General features: G+C 34.3%; 2 protein-coding genes across 4 annotated transcripts in view; both read left to right on the top strand.

Annotated features, from left to right (window-relative positions):
- The window catches only part of LOC114336016 (glycerol-3-phosphate acyltransferase 1, mitochondrial), a 208,963-nt gene that overhangs the window by 109,898 nt on the left and 85,115 nt on the right, over positions 1–13,950 (top strand). The window contains exon 1 of one of the 3 annotated variants that reach the window (XM_050644503.1): positions 951–1,243. The exons of the other annotated variants lie outside the window; for them this stretch is intronic. Within the exon in view, the coding sequence (XP_050500460.1) occupies positions 1,101–1,243 (143 nt within the window). The 5' untranslated portion in view covers positions 951–1,100. Of the gene's footprint in view, positions 1–950; positions 1,244–13,950 lie in introns of those variants that run through there. 3 annotated transcript variants of the gene reach the window in all.
- LOC126880562 (uncharacterized) lies at positions 3,637–8,889 on the top strand. Its single transcript, XM_050644509.1, has 2 exons — positions 3,637–4,062; positions 4,623–8,889. Exon 2 carries the CDS (start codon positions 7,106–7,108, stop codon positions 8,501–8,503), a length of 1,398 nt encoding a protein of 465 aa, XP_050500466.1. The 5' UTR covers positions 3,637–4,062; positions 4,623–7,105; the 3' UTR covers positions 8,504–8,889.

Here is a 13,950-nt window from a genome sequence, read left to right as displayed (position 1 = left end):
ATTTGGTGTTGGAGGATAACTTTCACTTTGGATGTCTGGGTTTGGGTCTAGTTGTACCATACCAAGACGAAATTACTTATTTTTTCCAGGACTAGCATAATTTCTCTTTTGATTGTATCAGTTTTTAGCTTTTTGTGTGTTTTTCTAGATAATCTGTACTGGAGAAATTAAAAATACCCATCAAACTGATATACTTATTGCTTTTAGTAATTTTTTTTATTTATTATCCCGGTTTTTTATAAGCGGGGAACACTATAAAAAACCATGGCATCCCTTTTAAAATTTGTTTTGGCAGCCTGGCGTCATCCATTCTTTCTACATGACCATACCAGATCAGTTGTCTCCTTTGAATTTCATCTTTGATAGTTAACTTGACTCCCATGATAAGTCTGATTTGTTCGTTTTGTATTCTTTTACGCCTTGATTTTCTAGCTGATCTTATCCAGAAGTTCATTTCCAATGCAAGTAGGCGTCGTTCCAGGGTTTTCGTAAGTTTCCGTGTTTCGCATCTATGGAGCACTAGATACTTTTAAAGATGGAATTAAAGATATTTTTAGTAACAACAGTTTCAAATGTAACTGCTAAAATCATTCATGTATTGCTATTTTTTGTTTAATGTAGTGGTTGAGACGAATCTGTTTTCCAAAATTGTGTTATTTTGCGTTTTTTTTTTGTAGTACAAAATTATCATTTGACCTATTCAAGGTAGCTAGTTTTTAATTGAGACGTATTATAAATGTCGACGTTATCTTTTTTTAAACGAATTAAATATTTTCTAATTTTTGGTACATGCTTTGTCTAAATATTAGGACAAATTTAGAAAATGTTTGTAAATATGACATCCGATAAATTTTATAGGTTAATACTTAAATATAAACAATGTATACGCAATCCATAAGATATCGGTGAGATAGTTGATACAACAAGCCGCCTCACCAATCCCGTATTAGAAGATTTCGATACGTATTATCGATATCAGCCGGTCACTTTCTGTAACATTTTCTCTTCATTTCAATACTTTCGTCAGTTCAAAATTTCATCTCGGTATAATCAGTTATAAATGTTGAAGTGTGCTAGGTACGTTGTAGAAAATATTAGAAATGCTTATATCGATAGTCGGGATCAATCTGGCACTAGCCACATCGCTGGCTTTTCTGAAATACGGATTCTTTGATGTTCTCTATGGATCGTTTCAGTTGTTCTTGGTGTTACAGTTCACTTATTTTATTATACTTCTACAAGGGTAAGTGTACTTGTTACATAAGTGTTATCTGCATTGTTTAGTTTTTCTTAGATAAATGTTGCTACATGTACTTTCGTTATATTACGACAAAAGATTAGACAATAATTTTAAAACAATTTTAAATGATTTGCAGAGAAATGTATCTAGTCTATGTCGACAGGCTTTGACAACATAGAGTTTTTTTTTATTCTATAATTAATTAATTAATTATTAATTAAGTGCCGACTAGTTTCTTAATATTTGTTTTATTTCGTTTTCATTTCCTCCCTTGTCATTTATAACGACTTCAAGATATTTAAAATTTTGTAATCATCTTTTCATTTTCTCCAGTCTTGGCCCCTTTTAAGGGAAACATGGTTTTCTCGTAATTAAAGAGGTGAGTCCACGAAGGGATTATCTGGAAAGAATTCTCTCCCCTATGGCACTACAGCCCAAGTCAGTTCAGGCCTCCACCAGTATCCGCCTTCAAGTATCTCTGTCCCTGGCTGCTCTCCGCCAGTTATACACCCTCAATATGGTGTTCACCAGGTGTTCTGGTATTATCCATTCTTATAAGGTGACCTTCCCAGCGCAATATTTGTATTTTTGCATAATTTGAGACAGTGGCGTAGCTGAAGATTGAGGCCCCCCCCGCGAAAATTTTTGTGGGCCCCCCGTATTATAAACATAACGACAACTAATAACAGTATAATACTAACATGTGTAAATGACAATATTTGGCCTTCATCAGTTAGTGTTAATACATAGATTTTTTGAGAATAGACATGAAAACCTATTATACATGTATGTTAATCCGACAAACACGCTCGGACAGGTCGATTTTTAAAATAATCATAGTATATTATAGCATCAAAGTTTCGAACTTTACGCGAGGCCTCTTCTTTAAAAAAGCTTTTGAAATACTGATTACAAAAATATATAATACTTACTTGGCCAAAATTTCGGTCAAATGATTTTTTAATGCATTCATTTGTTTCGAATACTGAGAAAGCTAATGAGTATTTTTTAAAAATTTAAACGCGGAATGCAAGATTACATTATTACCGAGTGTCGACAGTCCCTTAGAATAAACAAAAAGTTTCTTTTGAGTGATTTGAAATTAAAAATCACCCCCTCTGTGGCTCAGTGGTAAGAGCGCCTACCTTTGGATCGAAAGGTCCGAATGGTCGTAAGTTCGAATCTTACCTGGGTAGAGAATTTTTCGTTTATTATAAATTAATAAATGAAAATAGTTTCTGTCCTTGTGGGGTCGGTACTCACCGGAGGGACCGCAGACGTTCGGATACAATTAGCGTCTCTTTGCAAAGACAATGACGTCGACTTTGCAAAGTAACAAGACACTTACTCAACACACACACTACACATTATTACACCCCTGAGTTAGTCTAAAAAATCATTATGAAATTGACTGGCCAGTTGGTTGTGAAAATCAGTGCCAATAAAACACAAACACACACACACACATAGAAATTAAAAATCATACTAAATTTTCTTTCGTTTTCACCCCTGTAACTTATTAAAATAAACATTATAGAAGCTTTTAGGGACTTACGGCCCTCGATAATAATGTAATATTTTATTCTGCGTTTAAATTTTTCAAAAATTCCTATTAGTTTTCTCAGGATTAAAAAAAATTAATGCATTTAAAAAGCATTGGACCGAAATTTTGCGCAAGTATTATACATTTTTGTAATCAGTATTTCAAAAGGTTTTAAAAGAGGTGTCATGTGATATACCTACTTTCCCATTTAAAAAAATCAAAGTTATAACTGTCACCTGAAGAGGGATCGCGTAAAGTTCGAAACATTGATGCTATAATATACCTACTATGATTATTTTAAAAATCGACCTGTCCGACCGTTTTGATTATGTGTTAAAAATAAATATTAAGTTAAGATGCGGGAATACATTGAAAACATTGACTTCAAAACTTTTTTTTCTATAAGTTATTTTTTAGTTTCAGCCGGCCACATCGTAAAATTTTTTGTTTTATCCGTTTATTTTTAAATTTTGGTGTAGTACCCCATTATTCTGCTATTCCTGCTGCTTTACTAAAGTTTCGGAAAACGGATTTCTCATTTCTCAACGGATTTCTCATTTCGGTTTTTGAAAAAGTTGAATGGCGACCATTAACTCTGCCATTTTAGATTGCAAAAGTCTTGATGTTAGATTAATAAAGTTAAGTATTTTAGATTGAATAGTAATATTAACGACAAGTTCAAAATTGAAGACCTTGGGACCAGAAGGGGGCATGCCACCAAACAATATTTTGGAGAAAACATAATTTTAAACTTATTTTCAAATCCTGAAATCCGATTTTTAAATTTTTCTTGGTATTAAGGCCCATAATCGTTTGGAAATATGATAATAAATACACAATAAAAGTTGTGACGTTCCGCCCCTTATAGAATCGATTATTGATGGGAAGATATTATTTAACTATCCAAAATATTATTTAATTATTTTCAGAATTATTTTCTTTCAATGTTTATTCAAATAGAACTTAAACCCATCTCAGAATTTTTAAATGCTTGATGACGTCACATTTAAAACGTGGCAACATTGGTTTCCCCACTTTGACAGCCAATGCTTAGTAGAGGGGTACGAAGGATTCAGCTGTGAACGTGAGCCTTGGATTGCCATTGTTTCTCGAGTGTTCGGTCTGAATCGTAGTGTGCGGGGTCATTAGACTCAATTATTCACCTCTAATTCTCAGTTCCAAATTGATTAAATATTACAATAAAAGTATAGTGAAGTTATCCAGCAGCAGTGGATTTGAAGAATTTTAGAGCATACTATATCCAATGAGTTCTACCCCGGTAAATACACATTTTATTAAGTATTTTATTCAGCCATTTTGGAAGTCCTTGACATTTGCTAACTAAGTTTCACATAGTCTATTTTCATGGTTTTTATGTTTTATTTTCATGGATCAAACTCATCTAGAGATAATTCAATATTCGTTGTTAATTTGTGCTTCCAGTTGGAAAATAGAGCAATTTAAACTCCATTTTTTATATTCCTTTCAAGTCTACAGAACTCCTATCTTTTGAACGATGATCAAATAAGTATCCATCGCTTAGTCTTACTATATTTCATCCTTGTATAATATATCTATATACCGGTGTATATATTATAATAAAATATTCTTTCACAGTAATTATATTTTGTATTTCAATTGGAAATTACTTGTGTTATTTGACCAAGGTCATCTGATAGCAACCTGATAAAAGGTCAAGCTGTCTAGTCATTCAAGTTTTGGACTTAATGACCTATTTCTTCTTATTCCCATAGGAATAAAAACACCTCCTCGTATCTCTTGCTTCTTTTTTTTTGACATTGGTAGATTGGTAGTAACACCACACTGTGTTTTTTTTAGCACCTACCATGAAATCTTAAAGCCACCCTACAACAACACCAAGGCCAGACCACACAGAGAGAAACAATCAATAGGCGACCAGCCTGGATTATTTCCACATTTTCTTTTTTTTGAGTACCTCCAGCTGCTTTCCAACAGTTTTGAGTACCTTCAGCTGCTTTCTACCAGTCTTCCTCTCCTGTACCTCCAGCAGGACAGCTGCTAGCGAGAGTTAGCACCCTTGGGTGCCCATTACATCAACTTCAAGATTAGGAAAGAGTGGTTTGTTTGGGAACATTTACTGTGCTCTTATTAAAGACAGACTGGTTTTGTGATATTTAGTACATTTTTTTAGTTCAATTGCACACACATTTTTCCTGCTTTATATTTTTTATAGGTTTTTTTTCTTTACAACATAATATTTAATTGATAGCGTTCCCCAACACTCTGCAATCTATAAAGGTATAAATTTCTGAGCTCAGATATTTTCCCTGATAATAGTAGTCGGTACTCTTATCTTGATTATTTTTAGGCTGTGTTCCACTTTTGTATAATTATTTAAACTCATTCCATTATTTTAGTATATGTTTAATTAAATTTTTAAAAATTAACTTCACATATTAGTCAAAATTGTAATTATTAACTTTATTTAACTTGAACTTATTAACTTTACTTAACTTTAACTTATTAACTTTATTTAACTTTAACTTTAATTTATTAAATTCATATGAACTTCTGGATTCTAATCCCTCAGATTAGTTTTTGGTTTCACTTGTTATTATTACTATTATAAACCACGAGTTAGGAAAAGGATCTGTGTATCCACTCGTAGGTTTATTTATTCAATAAGGCTTGTGCCTGTCCCACTCACAGTGAGGTATTTATATGTTATATATAGTATCAGGTAGTATTTAATTAAGGTGTACGTATTATAAACGTACAATTATTATTTGGTGAGGGTTCTACTAACCTAGTTGTAAGTTGTACTTCCTGTATTAGAGGTACCCGTAGTCAGTTTTTCTAACCTTATAAAGAGTATTCTTAGATCATAGTTGTATGATGATTTTGTAATTGACTTTCACTAGTATCACTTTTTCCTGTCATGTTAGAGTTACACACTAGTTACTTGTCCTAACTCAGAGATTGTTAAAAAGATCTAGTAGTTACATTCAATAAATATACATTTATTGTGATTTTTTTTTCTTATTACTCCTTTATTTTTAGTAGTATATTTTATAATTTAATAATCTTTAATAACTTTTCACATACTTGTACTACAAATTTAACATACTCTATAGCAGCGTAGAATACCTGGAAGAGCGTTAACCTAGTTATTCTTCTTCTGGCGCCCAAAAATTCATTCTATTTTCAGTATATTATTATATTTACTCTATCTATTTTCTGAACATTATCTTCATATCTTCTTTTCGAGCCATCATTGTCACTTCCTTTAATCTATTGTCTGGCCAAAAATAGCCGTGCAAATTGGCCGAATCCTTCCTTGAGTGTCAAGTGGCCCTTCTCATACATATTTAGCTAGCCATTCAAGTTATATCTATCTATTAATGATTTCTCATCTCTAGTCCTGTATCAATTCGATATTCTTTGTCTTGGCATCCTTCCATACAAATACTACTACAAAGTTGTATTTTAGTTACTCCAGCTTCTTCAACGGAGAAGCCACACATTTTTGTCCTTTGGCTACATTAAGTAGATCTTCTTCTTTACTACTTCTGTTGGAGTTTACCACTCCCTTTTCATTCACTCCAACAGAAAATCATCAGCTAGTTGTTACATCGGCTTTCCAACGTGGTGGCTTTATTTTTGGTCTGAGACAGTATTCATTTAGGTCAATTCTTCTCTTTTATCTGAAATCTCTTTGTTATTTCCGTTTGGTATCCTATACACATATTGTTACTTATTTATTTTATTTTTAATTTCTGATACATATCAGGTATTCTTAAACGCTGTTTTGATTTTTGTTTATATTTTGGGACCTCATTATAGTATATGTTTGTGCAGCTTACATTCTGGGTTAGATTTTGAATTTTTATTGGGAACTTATATTTAATATTGCTATTAATAATATAATTCATATAACAATTTTATTTCTTCAGTCAATAGTGGTATAGTTGGAGGTACAACTAAGTGTTGATTATTATTATTATTATTATAGATATATATTTTTTCTAGAGTGGTGGTAAGTTACATATAAATAAAAAAATTTACTTCCAGTATTTAGGTAGTAGGTTTACTTGAGTATACAATATTTATTGGATTATTTATCCATTTATTTGATCTTATATATTTATTTGATCTTATTTATTAGATTATATACTGCATTATATATATATTTTTTTTTTTTGCTGGCTATTTTGATTTTGTTGGTGTGTTGCTGATATTTTCTCGGTTTATATATATATATTTTGCGTGCAAACTTTCATATTTTCATATTTTTCATATTTCTGTTCTTTGGACTATTTGTCAATAACTTTGCTCTCATCATGTGTGCTTTTAAAGCTGAACATCTTCTGGTGGATGAATTGGATTATGAATTAAAGATTCGGGACATAATGCCAGAGGAGTCGACAACTGTCGATAAAAAACGCAATCTTTTGAGAGGTGCTTTGAAACAAGAAGCTGGCAATAGAAGTTTTCTCCAAATTTCAGCTGTATCCCTTCCTTTTGAGGAACAACAAAAAGGAATCACTGAAACATTGGACAGCTTGTCTAAAAAAATCGAAAAGTTTAGGGGAACTGTAAAGGATACAGAGTATGCGCGATTAACATCTCGTCTAGGCCATATTTCTGCCCGTGTACACTTGCTACACTGTCCTTCTGAAGAACAGGAACCGTTCAAGAGGTCTGTTTCTCTTAAAATATTAACACTAGAGGGTGAACTTGATTCTAGAGTTAACCCCATTGCTACCTCTACTCCTAATGCTTCAGTCAATGTACCTAGCTTTACGTACTCCAAACCTGTTCAAGTACACAAATGGGGTATTTCATTTTCAGGTGAAAAACAGCACACTGATGTGATGTCATTTTTAGAAAGGGTTGAATGTCTTCGAATATCTAGAGGTGTTTCTGAAGAGGATTTGTTTGCTGCTTCTGCTGAGTTGTTCACCGGGACCGCTTTTACATGGTTTATGAATAACAGGGGTAATTTTTCTTGTTGGTCTGATCTGATTAAAAAGTTGAAGTCGGATTTTCTTCCGTATTCATTCCAGGATGATTTATTAGATCAAATTAAGAATCATAAGCAGAAACCTGGGGAATCTGTTACTATGTTTATTAATACTATATTAGGTATGTGTAGTCGTTTAGACACTCCTTTGTCAGATTTAGCTAAAATTAAAATCATCCTTAAATGTCTATTGCCCTTTTATCATCAACAATTAGCTCTTATGGACATTCAGAACATTGATGACCTTACTATAAAATGCAAACGTTTGGAGGAAACGTTATCCTGGTCTTCTCAACCTCCATCCACATCTCGATCCTCTTCTAACTCTTCTTCTCAGCCAACTTCCTTTAGGCAACGTTCTTGGCTAAATAAGGGTCATGAACATAATGTTTCGGTTGTTAGTTCTCTTGTCTGCTGGAATTGTGATCAGCCTGGTCACCCATTTTACAATTGTGGGATTCCTCAAAATCGTATTTTCTGCCATGGTTGTGGCCGAGAGAACACCCTTAAAAGAAACTGTTCTAAGTGTTCGGGAAACGACACGTCGGAGGTCCGTCCCCTGAACGTTTCTCCGTCCAACATCCAATCAGGGAATCAAACCCCATCGTCAAACGAAACTGCTGGACCAAGCACATCCAGCAACCCAAACCCATCTTCACGAAAAGGGAAAGGGGTGTCGTTCAAGAAAGCAGCACACACCACAAAACAAAATTAAACCAGAAATTTATTTCTATAGATAATACGTTAGATTCGCTTGATTCAAATGATCACAGATGGTCATTTACAAACGCTTCTTTGATTGGTAGTGTTCAACGTAACAATAATAATTGTGATAGTAATGTGGTTCCATTATCTATATTAGATTCTAGTTTTGTTAATGATGATGATACGTCTGGGTTAGTTCCATATAACGGTTGTAGACAACCAAATACTTTAGATCTAGATATTAATTCGTTATTAGTTAGGAAACAAAATGATAATAGGCCATATCTTCCTATTCAAATTTTAGGACAATCGTGTTTAGCTTTGTTAGATAGTGGCTCTAATATTTCATTGATAGGGGCACATTCGTTAAATTTATTGAAAAATTCTAGTATTCCCATTATGCCCATTTCATCTTTGCAAGTATCTACTGCAGATGGTACAGTTCAGTCCATTACGGGCAAACTCCAAATTAAAATCACAGTGGCAGATTTATGTAGGGAAATTACATTTTATGTTATTCCTTCCGTGCAGAATTCTATAATTTTAGGTATGGACTTTTTCAATGCTTTCAATAGTACCTTAAGTTGTTCTGATTTTTCTTTTTCCATATCTGAATTTAATTTATCTACCCTTAGTGCTATTCACGATTTTGCTAGTTTATCAAGCTCTGAACAAAGGCAATTAGAGAGTATGATCTCTAAATTTACTACTCTTTCTTCAAAAGACAAACTAGGTCGTACGTCGTTAATCTCTCACACTATCGAAGTGGGAAATCCCACTCCTTTCAGATTATATCAGTACCCCATACCTCAAGCCTGGCAGGCAGATTTAGAAAAGGAAGTAGATTCGATGCTTGCTTTAAATATCATAGAACCTTCAACATCGTCCTACTGTTCTCCGCTCTGGTTAACGAAGAAGAAGGATGGATCCTTCAGGATCTGCTTTGACGGTCGAAAACTAAACAGTATCACAACTAACAGGGATGCTTATCCTATCCCCAGAATAGATGTGATTTTGAGCAAACTTCAGAATGCCAAATACATCTCTTCTATTGATTTGTCTAAGGCCTTCCTACAGATCCCACTGAGTGAAGAGAGCAAGAAGTATACTGCTTTTGCTGTCAGTGGTAAAGGATTATTCCAGTTTGTCACCATGCCTTTCGGTCTTGTTTCTGCTCCTCAGACAATGTGTCGTCTGATGGATTTAGTCATTGGTCCACCGTTAGAGCCCTATGTTTTCTATTATTTAGACGATATTTTGGTTGTCACTCCTGATTTTTCCCTTCATATGGAAATTTTAGATAAGTTATTTTTACGTCTTAAGGAAGCTAATCTAACGGTCAATCTGGATAAATGTCAGTTTTGTCGCCCTAGTCTTAAGTTCTTGGGTTATGTTGTGGATAACCAGGGGCTGAGGACTGATCCTGAGAAAATAGTTGCTATCAAAAATTTTCCTATACCAAAGACCACCACCCAAGTCCGTAGGATATTGGGAATGTGTGGCTATTATCGGCGATTTGTACCGTCCTACTCTACTTTGTTGTCACCTCTTACTGATCTTTTGAAGAACAGGAAAAAGGGACAGACCATTACTTGGACTCCTGAGGCTGACGAAGCTTTTAGGCGCGTTAAAGATGCTTTAACGAGCGCTCCGGTTATGATGTCACCTAATTTTGATGAGCATTTTTATCTAATGACAGATTGCTCTAATACAGCTTCTGGAGGCGTATTATTTCAGTTGAAAGATGGCTCCGAACACCCCATAGCGTACACTAGTAAGAAGTTGAACAAGGCCCAGAAAAACTATTCAACTACGGAGAAAGAACTCTTAGCTATCATCCATGGGTTAGAAGCTTTTCGTTATTATCTGGAAGGTCGTAATTTCACTATAATTACTGATCATAGTTCCTTAGTATGGCTTCATAGTATGAAAAACCCTTCACAGAGGCTTTCTCGATGGATATGCAAACTGGCTGCCTATTCATATAAGATTGTCCATAGAAAGGCAAACGGGGTAGTGGTCGCAGATGCTCTTTCACGTGTCCATGATATTAATGTCCTAGATCTGTCCTCTTTAAGTCCTGATATGTGGTATCAGAATATGATTGATAGGGTCACTCAAGACCCACAAAAATATCCTGATTTTAAGGTAGAGAATAATATTCTGTACAAACACATCTTAAGTCCGATAGAGTCCTTATCCAATATGTCGGAGTGGAAAATAGTTGTACCTACGCCAAATAGGGAAAATATTCTGCATATGTTTCATGATGAAGTTACGGCGGGTCATTTTGGTTTTTATAAGACTTATCACCGTATTGCCGAATTATATTATTGGCCTGGTATGCGGAAGTCTATAAAAAGGTACATTTCTAAATGCATGGTTTGTGCTACTTGTAAACCAAGTAACCTACCACAGGCTGGACTTATGGGTTCCTTCAGGAACATAAATTTTCCTTGGCAGATGATCTCAATGGATCTCATTGGACCTTATCCTCGGAGTTACAAGGGTAATACCTATTGCCTGGTAGTTGTGGATTATTTCACTAAATTTCCTTTAGTTTGTCCCCTTCGCCAGGCCACAACTCCAGCAATTTTAAAATATTTGGAGGAACAAGTCTTTTTGGTGTATGGTGTTCCTCAAATTGTGTCATGTGACAACGGTCCTCAGTTTGTATCGAAGGCCTTTAAAGATCTTCTAGCTAAATATAAGGTTCAAAAGACCTTTTATAATGCTGCCTACCATCCACAAGCAAATCATACTGAGAGAGTAAATCGCAGTATTGTCACAGCTCTAAGGTCCTATACTTACCCTGATCACAGAGCTTGGGATCAATATATTCATTCCATAGCTCAAGCCATAAGGACTTCTGTCCATGAAGTTACCCAGTGCTCTCCAGCATATTTGAATTTTGGTAGGAATGTGGCTTTATCAGGTGATTATTTTGGTGTAATTTCAGACAATTCCGAAAATCTTCCTCAAATATCTGAGAAACTTCATCGCTTAGATGATCTCCAGACGTTACCTCATATTTTCGCAGACATTAGGAAGAAGTTAAAAACTTCTTACCTAAGGAACCAGCAGCACTATAATTTGAGGAAACGAGATCTGCGATTCTTTGTTGGTGATCGAGTCTTAAAGCGCAATTTTGTCAAATCCAATAAGGGTGATGCCATTTCTGCAAAGTTTTGCCAGAAATATGTCCCATGTACTGTCTCAAGGGTAATATCTCCTTTGATTTATGAATTAAAGGACAATTCGACTAATAAGCGAATTGGTCAATTTCATGTAAAGGATTTACTGCCTGACAACACCATGGACGATGTGGATTCTTCAACTTCATCGGAAGAAGATTAGCTTAACAGGGTTGTTTAAGCTAATATCTTCCTGTGTTTGCCTTTAATTAGTTTTATTATGGTATAGTATTTTAGTTTAAATTGTTAATCACCAGATAATGCCTGACCATAGCAATTTTTATCCTTCGGCATGGCTTGATGATTTCTCACGTATTAGTTATTAGGTACCGAATTCTTGTGTAATACCGCTTGTATGAGTTTATTATTATTTTTTTTGTATTATAGATTGCATTTGAGTCATTATCGACAAATATTCTCAAATACTAATCCAGCCAGTAGTATTACCAAGTTAATAACCTCCACTTGTACTCTTAGTTTTGTACTCAACCTCTCAGAATAAAAGGGCTGTTGATTATTATATATTAAGATATTTGGATGTGTGGGCTCATACAAGTATTCTTGCTTAATATAGATGGAGCTATGTTACACTACCATATCTTAGATTATGTGTTATATCTTGGATATTTGATTACATACCTATTATTTTTTTTTTATTGTTTTTATATCATGTCATTGGATTTGCCATATTGGAAAGAAGTTGTGGTTGTTAATTTGTTATTGGGTTACTTTATTGATATTTGTCACAGGTACCTTAAATACTTTATATTAATTCGGATTCTTACTTCCTCCACAGGATGATTCTGGAATGAATTTGGAATTTTGATTTATAAATGAATTCTTGAGTCCTTCATATTTCTTCTTATGAACTAGTCTGTTAATGCTCAAAGTTGGTGAATACGTGGGTTCGAAGTTCAGCAACTGATCACTGCTATCCGATTTCGTAATCCATGTCTTTCTTGTCAGAGTAGGCAGATGTTTATCCATGATAATATTTCTGGTTGGGAAATGGTGTACAACACTTCCTAACCATTCTTGTGCAATTGTTCCAAATATTCCAGGCACATTTCCACACGATAATAGGGAAGTCTAGTTTGCTTATTTTATGTCTCTTAGTTCATAGTATATTGATGCTTGACTTTCCATAGACGTAGAGTCGTAATGTTAGTGATTAACCCACTGGGACAAATTATTGATTTTCTTTTTAGTAGATTCCCTCTTCTTTCCTTAGGCATTAATTGTTGCTTAGATTCAGGAATATCTCCTGGATAATCCTATGTATGTTCACATGAATATACAGTCTTATGAAAGATTGGGAGCTCGTTCCCGTCATATTTTGTATTTACCATGGAGTCATAGAACTTATAAGTTCATCCTTTATTTTTACTATTTAGTTTCGATAGGCTCATATTACCGGATGAGGGTAGATCTAGAGCTAATTTAGTTAGTTATTTAGTATTAGTGAGAATTGGTCCATAAATCTTCCTGATCGTTCTTCTTTGGATATGCTCCTATAAATCTGGTGTCCATTGCTAGTCCGATTTTGGATTAAGTGTCCGATTCTTCACTTATTTTGTTTATTTGGTTGTATAGGTTCGTATTACCGGATGTGGGTGTACGTAGACCTAATTTATTTATATGATTTAGTATGGATGTGAATTGGTCCATAAATCTTCCTGGTCGTTCTTCATTGGATATGCTTTTGTGAATCCGTTGTCCATTGATAGTCTGACTTTGGATTGAGTGTCTGATTCCACATTTATTTTGGTTAATGTGTTTGCATTCCTTTGGTATGTTCACTATTTATATTAGTTGGTATTGGTGAAAATTATTCTATAAATATTCCTAGTTGTTCTTCTCTGGATATGCTATTACGAATCTGGTGTCCATTGCTAGTCCAATTTAGGATTGAGTGTTTGATTCTTCACTTATTATAGTTATTGATTTCATTGGTGACTTTAGTATATGTACTTGCGTTATGGTATGAATTGGCTCTCACCTTTGCCTGGTTGTTCGTCCTTGGATATACTCCTTATAAATCTGATGTCCATGGATAGTTCAACTTTGGATTTACTGCCAATTCGACACTTATTTGTCATTATAAATTATGTCTCATCTTTAGCACTTTTACTAGGACTTCGGGTCATATTTTGCAATTTCCGTTATTTGCTGCAGTGACCATCCTACTTTCCCTTGATTATTAGTGGTGATTATTTGTAATCTTGCGAATCAACGGGGAATGATACACTAAGCACTACTACTC

Source organism: Diabrotica virgifera, chromosome 2 (assembly GCF_917563875.1).
Source record: "Diabrotica virgifera virgifera chromosome 2, PGI_DIABVI_V3a".
Lineage (NCBI taxonomy): Eukaryota > Metazoa > Arthropoda > Insecta > Coleoptera > Chrysomelidae > Diabrotica > Diabrotica virgifera.
Note: the sequence above shows the minus strand (reverse complement) of the source record. Positions and strands in the feature narration are given on the sequence as shown.